Here is a 23,028-nt window from a genome sequence, read left to right as displayed (position 1 = left end):
AGTGTAAACCTTCGCATCAGACGTATTTTACGCTTATTTTAAACATTACAAGATCGGTTTTTTTAACAACTTGGTTATAAATAATCTGAATTGTGCTATATTTATTTAAAATTCGATAAGATCGATAAAATTTGTTTGAGATCCGATTATATTCATTTTATAGTTTTTCTTTTCTTGTATTTGAAAATCCATGAGCTGATTAAAAAATTCTACGAGTAATCAATAGATAGATTTGCGTAATTGATGTATGGCGAAACTATAGTTACATTAATCATGTAAGTTCTAATTGTAACTTTCTACTTTTATTCGCGTTGTCCAGTAGTACAATATTTGAACTTATATCAAATTAGTGGAAGGTATCAATTTGAGTCACAGGTGCATTGGTTATGACCGATAGGTGCTTGCATCTAAGTAAATATTCGACACATAGGTCTCTCACTCAATCACACAGTTTGCAATACATTCCGATTTATATCCATATTCGAAACATGATAAAGTACTTACAGGTAGTCCAGGATCCCCCCTTTCTCCCTTAGTGCCTGGTTCTCCTTGTGCACCCTGTAAATACGATAAACCTTAACAAATGTTTGTGTTTTGCTCGGTATCCTTATAAGTGATACCGTGGGACCAGCTTAGTCTACGGCTGAATGATGAATTTGTAGCTTGATACGTAGAAATTGACGATCCGAAAATCATAAATATAACGTATGGTTAAACGGGTCACCCCGAGGATTGCTCACCTTCATGCCGTCTAATCCTGGTGGCCCCTGAAAGGTAGAGGAAACCGTGTCAGATTCGTCGAAGTCACCTGACGATTAATCAATGTCGAGCGTGTCGACTAAATGATAATTTATCGCTAAAGAGTTTCAGTAGATGCCCTTTGCACCATCAGTCACAGAACCGTCGTATTCTGCTCAGCTTTGTCAGGATTCGAAAATCCTCGAATTTTATGAACTTAATAAATTGAAATTTTAACTTTCAATGGAAGTTTCGTTATATACAAACCGCGTAAAATTCAGTTTGTAACGAATTTTCCGAGAAAAAAAAAATATTAGGTACGACCTCAAAAATTTCTATGGCTTTCCTTCCACTTTTATTTAAAGTTTTGATTCTTGAAATAATAATCAACAGCTACGTTCTTAAGCTTAATATTGGTAGTAGAACCTATATGTGGTATTCTTAATATTCAGAATCGTTTTAAATAGAAAATTCGCTGATAAGTGCAAGATGGGAATACAACTGATGGGCGTTAGGCAAAAGGGAAGACAAAAAGTAGCTTAATCGAATTTAAGAAAAAAAGAACGATGACGTAATGATCCAATGATTACGACATCGTCGTGGTTGCAGCAAATTAACACGTGTTAATTTTTTTCTTCTCATGATCATGTTATAATTCAAAGGACGCGGGCACACGAATAAAACGAAGAAGAGAAAGAAGTATTAGGGGTAGAGATAGTGTTGTTAAAAATGATCGTCGGATCGCAACCGGAGCAAAATGCATAGCGTTAAGTTCACTACGAGGTGTGCGAAGCGTTAGGTCTCAAAGGGCATCGTGTAGAAGCAAAGGACACAAGCACATGCACATTCTGTTTATTAATCGGGACAATGTAAAACAAAATCGTTAAGAGTCGATGTACTCATTATACGCAATTACGTCGTCGTATTCTTCTCTGCAATTCTCATTTGTTACCAAGGCGTGCCATGTTACAATCAACACACACATACTCACACACGAAAAATTTCATATGCTTTTCCGCATACCTGTACGTTCTCGTTCGTAGCCCTGCATATATATATGTATATTTAGACATATACTTATACATATATACACGCAAATTACACACGCAGGATATGTATCAATCAATTGTTTCTCGTTCCTTTTTAATTCACATACGTATATGTGTATGGATAGCTATCCATGTTGGGTGCACATTCACAAGTATAGCGTATGCTTACTATACCATGAAAGAGCTTTAACGACACAAGAACATCGCACTTTCGTTATCTTATTAGAAACTATCCGCATTTTCCTACGTTCTTAGATTACGAGGCTGTACACGAGCGAGCCATCGCACTCTTTCTATAGGAATAAAATATCAGCATCGATATTACTCTACACTGTACATTTTGTTATCTTCTGTACTTTACGGTATGAACGATACTTTACATGTTGCCGGTGATTACGACCGCAAGTAAAGGTAATAGTTTACTCGCATTTGCAAATAGTTTATCATTGACATTAAACGTATACACCACTGCGAGTAACCTTATATTATATCTGAAACCTTCGTGTACATTCCATTTTGTATTAAATCTACATTTTTCCTTATAGTGTTCTAATTTATTTTTCCATTATTTTCTTCATGTTGTACGTCGCTGTTTAACATAATATTGTCAAGTTACAAGGGAACATCTCGAGAATAAACTTTGTTTACTTAAAGAGGTGTAATTTTGCTATTACTAAGAAACATTTTCTTTTTTAATTTCATTCCTAATTAATTCAAACTATTTGATGAATCGCAAAAGGTTTTAGACAGTAGTTGCTACTTGTATTATGTTATAATTTACATTATAAAAACATGGTACACGAGTGACATAATTACGTATATAAAAGTTAAGGTCATGAAATATGATATACAGATTTTTACCAAGAAAAAATAATTTTACATTGTAGAACTTCAGTTTCAACTTAGAACCGGTAGTACTATAATCTAGTACGATAAAATATGGTAATTCTACATGAAAAAATAAGTTGGTAGGAGTTACTAAGCTTTTGCTTTACAGTAAATAGTCAATGCTTAAACTGAGAGTTTCTTATGTCTTGTCATCATAAAAATCTTAAAGCAGTGAACTTCATGAGGTGAATCCACACAGTAAATAAGTATAAACATGCTATGAACATATGTCCTATATTCCTTACTTTTCGACTTTTCGAGTTACGAAAAATTTTAAAAAAATGTTCGAAGTATCCGCCTCAAGCCTTAACACAAGCTACTGCACTCCTTAGTACTTCTTGTTCTTACCTAATGTTTGCAATCAATACCACTGATATTGTAGGATTTGTTAATAATCTAAACTCGTAGTCAGTATCTCAATCTCTCAATCTCAAAATGATCGTGTGTACTTCTGCTGAAATAATCGATATATATTGCTTGTATAATTTTGTTAACGGAACATGGATTTGAGACTATTTGAGGAATACCTGACATTTTTAAGCGAGTGCAAAACTCAATGCGAAGGCGTGTAGTAGTGTGTGTTAAGATACGAGGTGGACATTTGGAACATTTTTATTAATTCTTCATAACACGAATAGTAAGGAGAATAGGACATACATATACATTTACATATGTTTTACTTATTTTAGTGTGTAGATTCACATTCTGATATATTCTTTATCTATTTTATCATATACAATCACCACTTTTCTATTTGTGCATTTGGTTTTGAAACACGTGTACATAATTTTTTATTTGGATAAAACACAAGAAAGATAAACGTTTTCCTTTTGCAGAACGTATTGCTCAAAAACTGTTAATTATATCGAACTCAAATAAGTATTAAAAGCCAATAATCCACTAAAAAGCTAAGCTATGTAAACTATGCTATGTTACCTTTAAACATATTTGCATCGATACAATATACGTACGGAATCGTTTCCACCAAAAGCTAAGTTACGTTGTGTTATGTTTTTTTCGAAGCTAAGCGATGCCTTGCTTGTTTCTAAAAAGTCGCTCACGAGGTAATACAGAATCGTGCACTATGTGGAGCTAATAACGTAGCTTCTGAAAAAGATATAATACAGTTTCGTTTAGCTTTTCGTGGAAAATCTTCTGTATGTATTGTATTGAAGCTAATTTGTTAAACATAGCACGAAATAGCACAGTTTAGCTTAACTTCCCATTTCGGCTTTATGGTTTAAATCAAGCGAGCGAATGCTTGTTTATCGCCTACCAATTGTCAATTGTATTCATTAACCCTTGTACATTGGACTGTTTTACAGTAATGTGCAGCACCAGCGGACTCAGGGTCACTTTTTACTCACCGTTAGTCGTCCGAGGATTAATAGTATAATTGAATTTTGCTGAACGTAGAAGAAGAAGAACGAGTATTCGCTCGCTTGAATGTAGAGTAGCAGAAGATGCAGTCTTAAGAATCTACACAACTGTGTAATTTCGATATCTAAAAATCATATAGCAATAATAAATACACATATGATTCAGTGAATATGGTGCGAGATTGAATACCGTTTCGAGGTTTGTTCTGTGATGAATGGTGTACATACCGAATTCTATTAAGACATTTCCCAAAGTTATGACACTTCAATTATTTTTATATGTTTAATAGTTTTTGGACAATACGTTTTTATAGCACGTAAACATTTATTGTATAAACTTGCCAGTGATTTTTAACGACTCTGAATTTTTGCATTTGTTAGTACCATTTTCGTAAACATTACCTTCAAGCATGATTTATTATGCCTAATTAGTAAAGCATCTTTGAGACTCATTTACTTTCTAACAATGAGAATGAATGGTCTACAAGTAGTTAACAAATATTGCACCCCTTGGTTAATATATTTTCTTAATTTGCATAAAAAAAAGAACAGGATGTCGCGATAGTTCAAAAGCTATTGAAAATCATATTTTTATACTAATAATAAATTTATATTTCGATTCAATAAATAGTTTGGAATTAATTCTGAACGATTTCAGTTAATCTTTGAAGAAATGCTTTTCTGTCTGGAAGAGATGTATATACATACACATTATAAACTTAGGTATAATCAAGATGTTCCTTGTCATCGGTAACAATTTGAAAATAATTATTAGATATGACATTTAGTCAATGTTTCGTAACTGCAGCATGAAGTCTTGTGTAGAACAATTACTACTATTATACACTGGAGTATCAAAGTACAATGTACATTATTCTCCGGATATGTTGAAAAATTGCGTCCAGGTTACATTCAAAGGAATCATTTGGAATTATTTGTTTTGATTATTTTCTATTTGGTATCTGTTAGTTTGGGTTACAATTTGATATTCGAGTATACTAGGAGCTCAAAGAACACAAATAGTACTAATTAGCTTCTAAAAAGTGAGAAATTTTCATTAGAACTTCATGAAAGCGACATCAATCGATTCATTAGATTTTTCCTATAAAAATAACCCCTAAATGGATTAAGTTGGACTATATTTAGAAAATATAATTCTCTATCGTGTATTGAGAAAATATGCAGAACTTGCTAAATATGTTAAATCGATTTTTAAGTTCGTGATCACTTTTTTAAAAAGTAAAACAGCTTGTTTTTTATTGTATTGCAGTGGAAGTAACGTCAATAAACTGTTGATATTTTCTCGATTAGAACAGTAACGATTACCATGTAAATTAGGCTTTGTTTAATAAAATTGACTTTAAATGTTCTAAATCGTCTTCTATACAATTTTGTTAAATACAATTCATATAGTCTATATTTGGTATCTTCTTTATCAGAAAACCACACGTAATTCATTGCAATAGAGTGCAATGCATATAATGCAATGTTGAACTTGATGTTCTTTATTTATTAATAGTTACTAATATCTCTTTTTTTCTTTGTAACTTTCTACTTTTAAGTATAAAAACGCATAGAACCCAGTGAACCTAATTAAATTAAAAGTTGGAATCTATGTATTATACTCTACACACTCTCCGTTCCCGCTATTTATAAAAAAGTCTGGGGAACTAGAAATTTCCAGCCTATCCGGGGAATACTGCATAACCGCCGTAACTACTACTAATATCATTAAAGAGGTATTTCTAGTATGATACGAGTAATCGCTAACAGGTTGAAAATGTTAAAAATTTAATGTAATTCTAACTATTTTTAACAGCGTGGAAATTAATTAGAGAGCTTGACACTTAATCGGCCGAAGTTGCACAGCGTAACATTAACATCAAGACAGATGTTGGCTAAAATGCCACTCTGTTTTGGTGCTTCGCTATCACTCTGAACTTTAATTAAATACTGATCGTTTATGTCTCCGCTTAGATAAGGTTATAGTTTTAGTTTTCTACGATATGTCAGCATATTCAATAATCTTCAAGATACATTTTATGTACATGTATACGTATTTTTTATATGATAATTTTATAACTTTTATAAGACAATTTTAAATTTTATAACATTCATTATAAACAAAAGTTTTATATTATATGCAGATTTACTTTTTACACATACAGATGTACAATAAAAATGTAATTTCAGCATTTGCAGATATAAGAGTGAAGCATAAATATGTACCTACTATCTATTTAACGATCAACGGGAACGGTTAATTAAACGTCGGCTTTAGAGTGGTCGGTCGATTAAGTGTTAAAAAATAAATATTTGCACAGATTAGTCAGCTTTAGTTAAAATTCGTTCGATCTCATTAATGATTTATGAAATAATGTAGAAAATCATGTTATAAAATTTTCCAAATTTTTAACAAAATCTAAGACGATATATATTCCAGTTAACGATTCTCCTCATACTTCCAATTCTTAAATATGTTATTTCTCAAATATACTTAAAAAAATATTCTCATGATTTTACCTACAGATTCCAGAAAAAATATTCTTAAAAATGTACTAAAAACATGGGTGTGTTTATATTATAATTATTCTTTTCTGTAATCCTTAAGCTTGATAAGATCATAAGATTTAAAACTAAGAATTTAATATTTAGCTTGAAAATTATACGACTTCATACTTTCATTTTCGAAAGATTTTTACGCAAACTAAAAGTTGAAATTTTTGCTAATATAAAACGTGTCAAACTCTTTTAAGTAGTAAAATATTTTGTTGAAAGAATATTTACACATTGAAAAATGAATTTTAGGTTGTAAATTTATAATAATATGCATTTACAGGATAATGTTCATGAGGTTAATTATAATCCATGAAACATTTTTGACTTTTTAATAGCAACGTTGCATTACTGAAATATAAATCAAAATTCGATGTTGTTTTAAAGTCATTTAACTAATCGCGAAGTTAATTAAAATTGATAACATGAAACATGACAACTCTCCAGATAATAGAGACAAGCATAGACAAATTAGTGGAATAAATAGATATCTTTAATTCTAAGTGTAAGAGAAGTAACTTTAAAGCAATCACGAAATTAATAATACTATGCAGATGTTGGAGTCGGTCTTTTCAGCAGGTACGAAATTGATCAAATCTGAAATGAGTGGAGAAAAACGTGAATATTTTCTTTCCTTACTTTCATTTAGACAGATTTATACACATCCACTCTTTTTTACGTTACGTAAAAAAACTACCTAATTTCTAGAATTTTGTTAACTGAAATGCACTATAATGAAAACAAAATTTTATGTATATGAATCTCTATTCCATACTGTGAACCATTATATGTAAAGTTCATAATTTCAAAGATATAAGTGGTTAAACTAGAGTATAAGTAATTGAAAGCTGTCGTATGATTTATTGTAAATGCATTAGTAACTTGATTTCAATGCAGTACTAGCAAAATAATATTCTTTGATCAACCATATCTTAAAATACATGATGTACGCAATACCTATTCAATTAGTGGATTTAAAAACTCACAGCTTCTAAGGTCGAGCGGAGATCTAATGTGTAGCTGATTTGCAAATCTGTATTGCGTACAATTATTCCATCACGTTATCGTTCCCGAAAGAGTGGTTTTCTCGAGTTTTCGATATATATGTAATTGTTTGTCTCTGACAAGATAATTTGTCTTACTGATTTTTGAGAATTTCTGAAAAAAGGTGATATGTCATTCGACGATAGAAATTTGAAATTTTAAAGGATAATTCTGCGTGTCAAAGTAATACGAAAAATAAGAATGATAATAGTACATCTGAGGCTTTGTTACGAAGCTTTCAGTTATTGATGGAACGTCTAAGATGTGCGTAAAATATAGTTGAGCGAGCACATATTTTCGTGCTGGTATGTATTCACCGGTCCAATCTCATTATCAGTGACAAAATGTACATGAATTATTCTGATCTGACTAATTCATGTCTGAAGTAGTATTATAAGTTTCTACGTTACGTGCATCTTAGGCGCGTTTTAGCTGTCTTTTCAACAAGTATAGTGGTGCTGGATTAACAGTATATAGGACGGGGCCATATCTGGACCACTATTAAGGATGGCCCCAGTTTTAGGAATACGAAATTTAAAAATGTATTTTTCTGGAGCTCACTTTCATCGGAGCGGGTGTGAAGATAGAGTAAGAAATACTAAGTGCAAGTGAGAGACAAATACCTGAAGGAGGGAGATCAACAGAAACGGATCGTAAACCCGGAAGAATTTCGGACTGATACGCCAGCATCATTGTAATATCCCGCAATCGAAGCCTCCGTCGTAACTTCATCACAGTTCATTGTTGTTTTACCTTTTGTCAAACATCCTGCATAGTGACAATATACACTGTTTATATATTATTTCATATAATCTTGTAATGTGAATGGTATAACTGGATGGATCCAATGCAGGTATTTCAACAGTTTTTAATTACACTTTGAAGTACTATTATTGAACGGACTGTTATTGAAAAGCGAAAAACAAATATCAGACAATACAACAACAAAAGATATAATTCCAGTTGATAATAAACCACTTCTTTTTTACCACTTACATATTTGAAATTATTGGACGCTTGTACATAATCTTTCGTAGCAAAATATGGGAGTATGTATATTATCATTACTACCAAAATCAGGTAATTACGGAACAACAATGCTGATAATTATAATGATGGATGGTCTACTTCAGAAAATTAATATTTATATTTTTTTGCAGTATGAGTTCTAAGATGATCTTAATTCGATTATAATTATACACGATATGTAACAGATTTGCCAAGTTCACAAGATTATTCTACTTACATATGATAAAATATAAAAAAACATAATATTTATTAGGCTCATGTATAAGAAACTGTAAAAATTATGAAAAAATCTTTAAAGAAAAAAATGTTTTTCTTTTTAATTAGAAAATTACTGTGCACTGCTGACAAGTTATCACTTGAGTATTTCACAGGCTTCGCATGATTCTGTCTGTATTGTCTTGCCTACCATTTAACGACGAATTCTTAAGCTCGTATACAGTAATGTTGCGGACGAGAGCCGCTCTCGGGTCTGGTCGCGACTCTCGTCCGCGACTGGTAGTCGATTCGGCTTCCTTTGCTCTCGGTCGCCGAGATCATTGGTACACGACCGGAGAAGCAAAAAAAAGGGTCTCGCTCGAGCTCGATGCCCGAAATCAATGACGTCAGAAAAGACAAGGATAGCATTAGGGATTTAATAGGAAAAATTGAAGTTCCTTATTTGCAAACAGATTTTCACGCAAGTAACACCAATCGATTCCTTGTGCTCTCCCGATAAAAATGATATCAAATACGACATGATTCCTATTATTTATAATAAAGATATTTAAATAATAAAGGTTGGAACCCTGCGACGGTTACGGAGAATCGTCAAAGTTACTTTTCTATCAGTTCTTTACGAACTAAAAATGACATAAACAGAATTTACGTATATTATATTTAATCGATGTCGGAAAGAAGATATTAAAAATAAAAAAATTAAAATTTCTAAACATTTAAAACGAAACTTATATACATACTTTTTGTATTACGCTTTCATTTTCTTAATAATTTCAGTCATTAAATAATTAAACACAAAAATATGAGGGAATACATAATAGGGAGTTAGCCCTACGACGAGAGCCGCGTTCGTCGAATCGACTACCACTCGCGAGCGAGAGTCGCGCTCGGGTTTAGTCGTGCCTTAGAATCGACTACCATTCACGGACGAGAGTCGCACCCGGGTCTGTTTACGAGCATGACCTTTCGTTCGACAAACCAAGTTTTATGTATCTTTGTTAAAAATAATCGGAATCATGTCGTGTTTGACATCATTTTAATCGGGAGAGCACAAGGAATCGATTGGTGTTACTTGCGTGAAAATCCGTTTGCGAATAAGAAACTTCAATTTTTCCTATTTAAATCCCTAATGCTATCGTTGTTTTTTATGACGTCCTTGTTCTCGGGCGTCGAGCTCGAACGCGATGGTTCCAAGAATTGGTTTCTCGGCGGCACGTATCAAACGAGGTAGTGGGGATAAACCACGGCTCTCGTCCGTGTAGACGAAACGGCTCTCGTCCGCAACATTACTGTATAAAGACCAGTGATGTCAGACGAGTAGAACTTTTTGACGTCATTATAAGAGGAGTAGGAGTGGGGGAGCGTGGGGACCCAATACGGTCGGACGGCGTTATTCCCCTACTCCTACTCATATTGTAATGATATCAGAAAGTCCTGCTCGTTTGGCATCCTTGATACAGACACACGCTCGAATGGCGAAATAAAAAAATTGAGTGATGTATTCGATGTCAAGAAAGATGGTCATTCTATTAAAGTCGGGCTAGTCTAAGACAGGGTACGGATTTTCCCTTCCCTTCGGTTTGCTCTTTCCTCCTACACCTACTACCACTTCTTCAGCCTCGACACTCTTTGGCGATGCAGGCCTTCCTTGATGTATGTATATATCTATACCAACATCCTTTACTTTTTCAGCTATCTTTTGGGTAGATATTTTGCGGTGTATGTCGTATAGACAATCGATGTCCCGCTATTGAGAACATAGGAAGGAGGGTCTGCTGTACCAAAGGGTACCAGGCCTAAAGAAGTGGTGGTGAATGTGGAAGGAAACGGCAGACTAAAGGCAAAATTCGTTCCTTGTCTCAGAATGGTCCGACTTTAGATGCACCAAGAGATTCCACTATTATCAATCAAACCCACATTCCTTCTAAGTTTCAGTTTACTAGCAACGCACAATACTATATTTTGAATGTTTAATATGTATAAATTATTTAAAAATGGACCGAAATATAGAACGTCTTCCATAGACAGTGGTGTCCGCCTAAGTTATGATTACACGAATAGTAAAACAACGGTTATCGTTTTTAATGCATTACTAACATTAGATTCAGGTTAATACTGACATTAATGATTTTACTGTGACATTCGCGAATGAAAATAGAGTCCAAAATACCATGGTGGCTCTTTAGTTGCAGCTGAGTTTGGGGTTTTCCAAGAATTAGCGAATTGGCCGGAGACTAGAATAATAATCGGTGGCTAAAGTGAGAAACACTGAGTTTTGTAGTAAGATACAATTAATTTAGTTTGGTGACTGATTTTAAAGTGTGATCATTCTTTATGTCGAGTAGTTTATTTGGCATCCATTTTAATGAAATTGAGTAAAAAGAAACATGACACATGGTATTTGATACTTATTAATCTTATGGCGAGACCAATTTAAATTTATGATTTGTTCCTATCATCTATTTTTCACTTATTTCCAGTTCTTCACACTTACTGCGGCAGTTGCAAAGGAAACAATAGGAACAGAAACGATCACTCTTGGCAATAGAAACAGTGTTTATTTTTTAAGGCAACGTTGTATTTGTAGTAGGCTTTCGCAAATTATCAATTGAAATGTGAAAGAAGTCTACCATTTTAATACTTTGACAAAATTTATCTTCAAAAGAGAGAGGAGATCTTCAAAAGACAAAGATAAAAGTAGACTTTGGATGTGAAAATACAGTAAAAGTTGGGTAATTGTCTGAATCTATCTATAGTGTAACTGCCTTTTAGCCATTCCCATCACTGAGGGGGGCCCCTCACGAGATACCTACACATAAATTGTAAATATAGGTTATATGTGCACATTGCAAATAACATTATATTAGAACATTTCTTCGAGGTATTATTTGTTTAAGTACGAGGGTAGTCCCAGAAGTACCCGACCTGACGTATAAATGGCGGCTGTTGTTTGAAAAGAATGACTATGATAAAAAGTACCAAGTTTATAAAGTTTAAGTTTGAAGTTTGACGACGCTACGTTGTTCAGTATTTGTTTGGTAACCAGCAATAGTGAACGCTCTTAGTGAATTTGTAAACATGGAGAAAATTGGTCATCGTTATGTGATGCAATACTTTGCTTCTTCGCGCACTCTATTCGCAAGATTTAGTATCCTGGGATTGTTTTCTGTTTTCAAATTTGAAAAAATGGCTCAGCGGTCAAAGATTTGCCAACAATGAAGTGGAGTCGGCGGTTGATGGCTATTTTGTGGAGCTCGATGGTTTTCACTATAAACAGGGTATCGAAGCTATTGCACATCGCTGGGAAAAGTGTATCGAGCTAAAAGGAGACTATGTAGAGAAATAAAGATATTTTTTCTCAAATTTAATTGTGTTTTCTTTGTTAGGTCGAGTACTTTTGAGACTATCCTCGTAATTGTACAAAATTGTTCAAATACCCATGTGACGAAATACAGGTTGAATTCGGATCAACTGACTGCATAGATAAAAGTTCTTATGCTTAAAAATGAGATTTAAACTTCTAGAATCTAGAAGCAGGCAGTTACGAAATGCGGCGGTCGAAAAGACCAGATGTGCCAAACGAAGGACATGTTTCTTTAGACCGATGCTCAACGGCTGGGTAAGGTATTGTAACTCAATCTCAGCTCGTGTGTCGGAGAGACCATACTAATTTAAAGCTGAAACTTCCGTAACTTTGGTTATTTTATAATAAAACTTTCACTATGCGTATTTCTGAGGTTTTTCTAAATAAAATAAGTCCAAACACAATATACTTTGGATTATATTTACTTATTTAGTAGGTGAAAAGAAAAGTTATTATCACTCGTTAAATATGCAAATATCATTCAAATTATTTCGTATTTAGTCTTGTTTTCATTACAAGAACCTCAAAAATATGATTGTAAAAGTTTTATTAAGAAATTATCAAAATTAAAGAAGTTTTATCATTGCATTAGCATTATGTTAATGATGTTTCCGTCACGTCACGTTCACTATCTACTCTCTTTCTCTTTCACTCACTGCCCTTTTTCACGCTCAAAACACTTCAAAAGGAAGCTCGGGCCCTCGATTCGAGTTTAATCGGTGGAAAGAATCTTTACTTCCGCTTGACAACTGCCTACTACTGGTCCCGAATTTCAGGCAGTTATCCAACTTTTACTGTACCAACTTCAGCATTTATCATCGGATCATCATAAAAGTGACACCAGTTGATTCTTTGTAACTTTCCCACGAAAACAATACAAAATACGACGTACTTTAGGATTGTAATGTGAAATTACATAAACAGTTTATTCGCGCAATTTGAGGTTAGTTTCGTTAAAATTCATGTGATTTATATGGTGTTTCATGTCGTTTCATTGGCAATGACGTCAAAAATCCATTGATGTTACACTTTCATAACAATACAATAAAGAGTAAGGAATTTGAATTTTTGAAAAATAATGACACGCGCAATAAGAGGGTAGGATAGTCACATGACTTTTCGAGATTGACATGTCGGTATCTGCTGTTACAGTTTTCGTTCCAGGAATAGTATTAGCTACGAACTACAGAAATGGAGTCACTCTATGATTCTAATTTGGAAATGTGACTTAGAAAATTTCCTCTTCCACTACACATACTACTACATAAGCCACATGTACGCGAGCTCGGTGCTTCAGCAGCTGCAAGAAGTCAAGAGAGCAGGCAGGTGTGACCCTTACTCTCTCGCTCTTGAAACGCTGAAATTCAACTGTTCAAATTGCCGACAAGCGATATGAGGCACTCACGATCTGTTCAACTGCCAACATACTTTTATTTTTCGATTTGTTAAAAGAGGACAGTGGTGGATCTACTCTTCAAGAGGGCCGATACGTCACAAATGTTTGAAGTCTCCTTAAAATAAGTAAATTATGCAGAATATATATTGTTTTATATTTATACAAAATTAAATACATATAAAATTAAAATATTTAAATCAAATATTTGAAAAGACATCTGTTTCACATTTATCGCGTTGCTAATACTCTTCTGTTCATTTGCACGTACGGATTTCCGGTTAAATGATCTATACTTTTATTGTTGTGTGAGGGCCTCAATCTTACGAGTCCGAGTCGATCGTCTGTACGTATATCCGCTACTGATGCGATCCCCAAACATTTTTATGGAATTTTGTGGGATGAGTCTAGAGATCAAACGATGACATTCTAGGAATATCTCTATGTGTATTTCTTTTGAACAACTAAAACAAGTCTATAAACATAAATTTAGAAATTAATAGTCTCAAGGAAGGTTGTTCAGTAGCTCCAAATGATGATTTCTTTCTAACAATAAGTGACAGATTCTGCCTTCGATACCCAGTTTAGAAAGAACTTTTCTGTTTTATATATATATATATAAATTGCATGCAATATTATTTCACAAATACTGGAATTTTTGTATACAAATTTTCATTTATAAATACATATCTAGTAAATGAACTTTTCTCTACAGTAAGTACATATTGCGCATATACGTATACGTATACAAGTGCATGTATTTACAGAGAATTAGAACAACGTGTTTGATGTTGCGGTTAACCGCGGCGTCGATTGTACACAACCACACACAATGCATGAGAAAACAAATGTAGTAAATCATACACACACGGGAACGTTGTGTGCGTTTCGACGCTGCTCCTACGCCCTAGTTCCTAGGCAGTGGAAATCCTCCAATAAAATACAAAAAGAAGGCAGAAAATAGTTCAAATAAAATATATCTATGTGTTAGATATGTATACATATACAAAAGTTTGTATTAAAAAAATTACAATAACATATTGTTATATGCAATTTAAATATATAAAATCTAAGAAACAGAAAAAGTTCTTTCCATACTGGGTATCGAACCTGGGACGCGTTGCGTATAATGAAACTATCATACCCAGCTACCCACCTGCGTGTTTTTAGAATACTATTAATTTCTAAACATATAAGGCATAGCAGGGCGTGTGGCACTAGCGAGAACAGGGTAATTCTATATGTACAAAAATAAACTGGAAACGAAGAATACAATACTTTTTATAAGGTACTTAGTTTTCGGGAAAATTGAATTGGAAGATTCGTCTAGTATATACCTACATATCTCCGGGCTTCATATCCATATGCAATATGTATAGCGGTATCAACGTCATTATTTTCAGTTAATTATTATATATAAACTTGCGTCTTTCATTGTGTAGTACCCCATGTTCTACTACAGCTTGTATATAGATTAGTTTTAATTGTTAATAAGAAATATGCATTGACACGAGATATTCTACAAAATATCATCGTTTATTTCAGTGCCGTCCAAGCGAAGGCTCACGAGCCCTGTGGGCTCCCCCACTACCGCTTTCGTCGTCAAGGAAACCTCGCGACGGTATGAAGGCCGACATGATATATTAGTGTCCCTGTTTGTAAGAAAGCTCAAACCCTATGAGTGTATGTGTTGGTGGAGCAACAGAATAACTGGAAGGGGAAGCAGGCAAGTGAGGGGTTCCTACGTTGAACAGTGCTGATTTTAGATGGTGACTGCCATGTGACTACCTGCTAGTATTCACACTGCGCCAACGCAAAAGCTAGTCTGCCGTCAGCTAGACAGAAAGTGTGAATCAGCCCTTAGTCGGACTACTTTTAACGAAGTTAGCGTTAAATTCTAGAAGTCAATTATTTATCTAATTTTTTAAATTAGAATCCGAATTATGTTGGTATCATTTTCATCGAAGAAGTACAAAGAATCGATTTGTGTCACAATCGTGAAGATCCGATGAGAAATGTAGAATTCAGTATTTTCACTTCTTAAAACGCATACGTATCATTTTTTCAAATATCTACAATGTCTATGTCAACAATTTATTATAGACTTTATCTTATTAATATTTATAAACGGTCTTCTGTCCTAAAGTCATATTATTAATTGGAAGGCGTTATTGGCGCAAAATAAAGGCAATTTTTTCGGTACCTGGAAAGTTTTTGTTCCATTTGAACTAGCCTACCATTTTTGTAGAAGGCGTTTAAAAAATATACGACATTTTTAAAGAGTATGTACTAAATATAAAAACAATATAATGAGTTTATGTGCACGTATGTCCGGACAGTTTTTTAGTTATGCGTCGTGCTTTAATGCGAATAGAGTGCTACTCTTTTTAAAGTCAATGATTGAACTGCGGACTATTAAATGGCCGAAATATATTGGGGCTTAGTCGAGTCTAATCTCGACATTAAACGAGATAGCACACGGTGGAAACGAGTACATACTGGAACAGCGTTTTACGGAGTACAAGATATTGTTTAACTACGAAACGTTTCTGAGCATAAGTACATATGAACTTTTTTAATAGTCTTTATGCTTAGAACATATCGTTTAAAAATGTATCATATTTTCTGAAACCCCTTGTATTTTAACATATCAAAGACGTTCTGTATTGCCGGTTCCACTGAAGACATTATTTCTTGACTATAACTATTAAATGAAATTGTTTTGATTATGTTTTGGATGATTTGTCGTGTTTCTATGCGTCTCAAGTTATTTTTCGTTAACTATGGCGTTTTCAGTAGTGACCAATGGTACATAGGCAAAAACTCGATAGGCTTGACGAGCAAGAAAAGATCAAGACCGCCATGTACTACCGACTATGTTCGCCAGTTAGCTCATTAAACAAGCTCATTCATGTATTCACACTTGTTCACGTATTTCAAAATTAAAGTGTGCAAACACGACGATGAGCTTGCTCCTTTATGTCTTTCGACGATCTTGTTGCTAGTCTGTGGTGACCTTTTCAAAAAACGGTCTGTGGATATGAAACTAGAGAGGAAATTGAACTTCTTGCAAGGGTTTACTGTACAGATTAATTGCATAGCGAATAATTCTATGAAGTCACTGCCTGCAACCTTAACAGCATTGTAATTCTTTGTAATTTTTGTTCATTATGTATTTTGTTTCGTAAAGAATTTATTAATCGTTCGTGATGCGTATGTGGAACACTGTTATTAAGTACAAAGCAGTTAATTATCACTTAAGGCAAGAACATCGAAAACTGAGAGTTAAAAATGAAACTGAGGAAGAGGGAAACGAATGTACAACGAATGAAGAAACTTCACATACGTTAATCGATTGTATATAGAAGGTAAATAAATTTTATAAAATACACTGAGAAAAAATGTATATAAATGAATTACAGACTAAAGTCTGGAACCGGTTGGGATATTTTATGAATAGTCGACTGTTATAAATATTTTTTAAGTATGAAATATCTTATTGATAATTAATCAAAATATGTATCAATTTTTTTTAAACTATATCTTTCTTTAATTACGGTATCATTTCGAAACTCCTTTATCAAAATTTAATGTTAGATGCGCACTAGAAGAAGGTGTAACCGAGGAACTTTTGAGTTGTCCGAGGAACAAACACAAGGTCTTATGAGAAAGTTATGATAACTAAAACATTATCAGTGTGCGTTTCCCTATAAAAAAAATAATAATGTGACGTACCACAGGCAACTAAATAATAGTTCAACGGAAGTGGCTAATGCACTCATAGCCTATATTAAAGAATTTTTCATTAGTTCTAGATCATAAATATTTAAATATTTCGAATACTTGAATTTAGGAAAATTCAGTAAACCCTTCATCCCGGCTCTAGATAGTATTAAAATTAATTGGCTGACCCAGTGATTACTATAGTTCGTAAGATATAAACATTTTTTTAAATAACGATAACATCGGTTTGTTTTGGAAAAATTTCCATTTGTCATTCGTCTAAAATGGTAACTGTATTGTTTTATGTCTCGCTAAAGAATGATTTAAGGAAAAATCTAATCTTTGTTTCTCTTTTTTAAGACTAAATAGGTATATATATATATAGCATTTTTTCTCAGTGTACATATAAAATATATCAACAGGACGGATGGTGGATCGATCATCCGCTAAACATTGGCTAAACAAGTATACAGCACCGATGCATCTGCATTTCGATAATCGAAAAAGCATTGGATGATTTACTAGTACACGTTAAGTGTTTATGGAAGACACTTGTTTGTCCCAAAACTTCAACCTTGTCACGCATCAACACAAAACGCATAAATCGAAATGAAATGCTTATAGCTTTGCGTTTAACGATACTTTGCACTGTAACATAAGTACAATTACTTTACTATTTAAACGATTTAAAGTCGATACACGTACAGGACACAGATAGCACTTTCAGAAGAAGGATGCCTCAAAGTGTTCTTTAGTACTAATCATTGTTTACAAAAACAATATCATTATGATGTCTGTGATTCTTGCAACGGACGGTCCTGCTGGCTTTCTGTCGCCGTTCATCGTTGAGAATAGGTATTGTTAATAGCTTCGGATCAATACAACCGTTGAAGCTATTATATCCACGGGCCGATAGTGGAGCTTGTGGCCCGAATTTATTAACATTCATCTTCGTAATTATATCTCACTGAATGTTACGCTAGGGATATGACTGCACATTGTTCACTTTCGACAAGATTCATCGACGTGGTCGGATATCCATCCGAAGTATTGGCATTGCCTACACAACGTTATCTCTCGAGTCCATTTTTTTACGGTTACTTTTCAATTAGCGTACTGTTGGATGATTATTTGAACATTTATATACATTAAACGACATGAGAGAAACGCATTTGGAGGGCAATCAAGAATCTTGCTGAGGATACGAAGAAGTACGACGCTTTGTCGTGAAAGCGACAATCGATTACACTGGTTGTTAGTGAATGCCTATCAATGAATCAGGAGCGAGGCCAAATAACGATGACGTTAGGAGCGAGAGGTCCGCGTTCTTACCATGACACCAGGTTTCCCGGCATCCCCGGGTTTTCCGGACTCCCCTCTTAGTCCCATGGGCCCCTGTAAATACACAAACATTCTCGAGTTAGTGATTCGATTATAGTGATGCAAGATTACATATTTGGCAAAATAAGCAACTGCTAATGAGCTTATTAGGCAATTCCATGAGTAACACGATTTTTTTAAGTATCAGCCGAGCAATAATAGTGAACGTGATTACAAATTTATGAATTTCATACGAAATATGGACTTTTCTTCGTACAATTGTGAACGAATACAGTGTTTCTTCGACGAATATTCGGGTTTTGCATATTGATAAATACTAATCGTTATTTTAGTTATATGTTGAAAATATGTAGAACAAGTAGCCTTAGACAAATGAATAGTGACAGAACAATGACTGAAGGACTCTTTAAGATTGTCATAGATTCTGATTTGTAAGCGTTCTTCGAATAAACACTGCACTTGGTCCATTTTAGCAGGACGTATTCAGTTTATGGTGTTTACAGTGAGGAACATTGAGTGTGAGTGAAGTACAATAAAATAATGTTTATATCATTGTCTAACGCGATTTATAGATAACATGAATGCTCTATTTGTCATGAAATGGATATAACTTTGTAATAGTTAACCAACTGATTTTGTGTTTCAACTTCACTTTTAGCCTAAAACCAATTTTTACTGACTTTTGTGGATTGGAGATGTTCTGTAATAAGCATTGATTTCTGGCTCTACTTTTGCTTAAACGACAATAAACTTTTCAACTTTTCAATCAAAGACTTTGATTCAACTTTTCGACTCATTAAAGCCGTTTTAATGAAAATAAAACAGTATGGATATTTATATGCACAATATACTTATTGTATGTAAAGATTGATAAAATGCTTCTTCGCTTCTTCGTCAGACATTTCATTTTTGTATTCTAATGGAAAGTATGTACATATTTATTTTGATTTATTATAAATATTTATTCATTCTTTGATTTGTAGAACTTGATTTTCTTTTTAACAAATTATTTTTAGTTTTTGGCGTCTATAACGTACGTTTCTATAAGTATGTACAGTGGGTCAGAGAAATTTTAAAACGCGATTCTACATGTTAAAATAAAACAAAATCTAAAATGGTAAGCATGTGTTTGAGGCTCCATTTCAGAGTTATTAATTACAGAGAAGACGTAATAAAATTTATAAATTACAAATTTTGTTCCATCGTTTGCATAACAGTCTTCGCACGAACTTTCTCTTTCATTAAAAGCCCCAATTTTAACTTCTTTTTATATTCTGACTTAGGAATAAAATAAGTTAAAAATATACAAAATTCTATTTCTGGAATATATGTAGGTAAAACTGCTAATTGTAAGAATAATTTTACTTGTAATTGTTCTGCGCAATTACCTGTGGCAATTATGATTGTAATCGTACTATAATCGTCCCGCAATTATATTTGGGAATTACAGTCGTAATTGCGGCTCATGGTAATTAACGATTACAGAAAATAATTTGTAACTGAATTCGCAATTACATTATAATTGTAATAAGTAGTTAGTTTACATTTTGTCCAACTCTGGCTTAACTCTGATTCGGCCATAGCTTTAATACTTCAACAGGTATTAATATGTACTACCAATAAAGCAATTGATCATATATTCATTTATATGGGTTCGAGTCAATAAACTCTTCGTGCTTGAATAATCGAAAGTTAGGACAATAGGAGAACTATCGGTTGTCTCCCTTTATTTATGTTACAAAAATTGAAATAGGTATCTGTACATACAAGAGGAGTTTAAAAATTGTAAAGTTTGAGTTCAATTATATTGGAACAGTGCCTAGTATTAGGACCCTTAAGTGATCCCATTTTGATATACAGAAACCTTAGGCATTGTACTAATTGAATGTCATACAACGACTATTTTACTATGCATATATTGTATTTATTTAGGACGCGACACATGTATATATAAATGTTACTTGCTTGTGTACTATCGTGTTTATCGATCGCATGGATTTTGTCGCTATACGACATCCAATTAGGACATAGGGTTACACTTATAATTGTGTATATTAGTAATTATAAATGAAAAAACTACAAGGTTTTACATAATTAGTGCCTTCGAAATTACAGTTAAATACTCGACTAATCGCAATGACCAAATGATCATAAATAGTAGAGAATAGAATCCCAATTAGTTGAGTGGACTCGTAATTAAATATTGACATTGAGCACTTCTTTAATTTTGCTCAGCTAAAGTAATGTTATTCGACTGTGTTATATTTGCTTAGTTGGCGTGTAGACCATCTCCAAGCCTTCACTTATTCACAATGTTCTTATGTTGTGTTACACATTATAATATATGTGTATCACACATTATTATAATATATGTTGTGTTATACAATTTGAGAAAATTGACTTAGAATTTGATGATTTATAATAATAGAGTTTTAAATTCTTGATGTATAAGGTAGGTATTTCACCCTATTTTGTAAGATTTGTATTTTTTTCAATTATTTCTAACATCTCAATGCGAAGTAAGATGTTACTACGAAATTTAAAAGCACAGAATTAAAAGAGTTATGTACAAGTATACATGCATTGATCGAAGATGTATACTGTTTTAAAAAATGCTACGGTAAATGAAGATAACCATACAACCTGATCTAAACAGGGGTCGAAGTATGTGAAAGCAGTACTACACACATAACAAATAAGAAATATTCAATTAATATATACTCGGAAATCAATTTATAGCATATCAAATAATAACAACGAGTCTTGTTGTATTAAGTATATCAAATAATACCTACAAGAGTCTTGTATTAAAAATAAATTGTAGTACAAGTTAGTAATAACAAAAACGTAGATACGTAATTATCTACTATAATGATTACCAACTGATTTACTGACAGTAAATAATTTAACGAATGTTCCTTACTCTGTATTATAAGCTGTGTTCAGATTAGTCAAGTTACTTGAATTCAAGTCACTTGTATTCAAGTAGCTCGATGTTAAGTTTGTGGTCACACAAGTCAAGTAAGTTGAATTCAAGTGGTTCAAATTTAAAAGTAACTTAAATTCAAGCTGTCAGGCAAAAATAATAAAAATGGCGTCGAAACAGGTGGTGCATCCTGACTATTTGGTTATGTATTTTTCAAATAAGACATGCACTTTTAATAGCTTCCTTGAGGTTCACATGTTCGTCGATTTACTTGAAATTTGCCGTGTGTGGTACAGTATATACCATGGCATACATCAATTAATGTGTGTTTCAAGACAAGGAAAAGTTGAAAACACGCCAACTTCACTTGAAAGAATATTTCAACTTAAGTAACATAATACGTTCAGATTGATCATACTTGCATTCAAGCCACTTGAATTCAAGTAACTGAACTAATCTGAACGTGCCTAGACAAGATAGAAAGGATGTTGCAAATCACCTAAAACAACACGTTCACATTGGTCCAATTATCCAGAATCATTTGCAAATGACTTTAATTCAAATAACTTGACTAATTTTAACCAGGTTATAGTCTTATACTTTCATTTATTGAATTAATGTGAAAGACTATACAATACTATGGGCATCTCACGTAATTACAGCGAGATATTGATACGTGCACTTTTCTGATCGTAAGGTTTTAAGATCAAACTTTTTTTTTTGGACCATGTATTCTTTTATGTAGGGAAGATCAGGGGCAAACGAAACACGGGACGAATGTAACATATGTTATAAAACAAATGTCAATTGAACAATAATCTTATGTATTCATCTGTCCTCCAACTTAGTTTTTAGCAACACGTGATAATAAGCAGTTTTTCGTACTTTAACGTTATATTGAAATAATATATTAAAAGTAAACTTGTAGGTTCTGTTTCAATTACATATCCTTTTGTTCTGGCTTCTTCAAATCCTTTTACTTTTTCTGTATTGTATTCAATAGATATTGACCTTATAAGTAGGTATAAAAATTTATGATTATAAGTTAGATTAGTATGTAGAACATGTTCATGAGAAATACTGCTAGTAGAGATAAAAGTAACGAGTTGTTACTTTTGTCTCGATTGTAACTTGCGACATTCTTCTATACTCTTGGCTTTAACGGTTGTTATTTTAATAAAATTTATTAAGGAAAGAACTTCCGAAGTCACATTTCCTACATTTTACAGACGAGTGATTTTGAAGTTTGAACAGAACACTACAAAATAACAAAAACGTATGATGTAATCAACGTAGTCAATGTTTTTTCAATACAATTATTAAAAACTACGTAATAACTTTGAATTTTTCGTTAATTTGTTAAATTATTCTCGTATTTCACA

The 23,028-nt window shown here is 33.1% G+C and overlaps 1 protein-coding gene across 13 annotated transcripts in view; it reads right to left on the bottom strand.

Moving 5' to 3' along the window:
• Positions 1-23,028, bottom strand: part of LOC143186325 (uncharacterized) — a 451,287-nt gene that overhangs the window by 33,047 nt on the left and 395,212 nt on the right. For 11 of the 13 annotated variants that reach the window (XM_076389907.1, XM_076389912.1, XM_076389911.1 and 8 more), the window contains 3 exons: positions 18,712-18,774; positions 741-767; positions 505-558 (listed from right to left, as the gene is read on the bottom strand). In XM_076389907.1, coding sequence (XP_076246022.1) covers positions 505-558; positions 741-767; positions 18,712-18,774 — 144 coding nt within the window. Of the gene's footprint in view, positions 1-504; positions 559-740; positions 768-8,356; positions 8,423-11,589; positions 11,709-18,711; positions 18,775-23,028 lie in introns of those variants that run through there. The other 2 variants (XM_076389918.1, XM_076389916.1) reach the window with 2 other exon arrangements.

The sequence above is a fragment of the Calliopsis andreniformis genome, chromosome 12, assembly GCF_051401765.1.
Source record: "Calliopsis andreniformis isolate RMS-2024a chromosome 12, iyCalAndr_principal, whole genome shotgun sequence".
Taxonomy (NCBI): domain Eukaryota; kingdom Metazoa; phylum Arthropoda; class Insecta; order Hymenoptera; family Andrenidae; genus Calliopsis; species Calliopsis andreniformis.
Note: the sequence above shows the minus strand (reverse complement) of the source record. Positions and strands in the feature narration are given on the sequence as shown.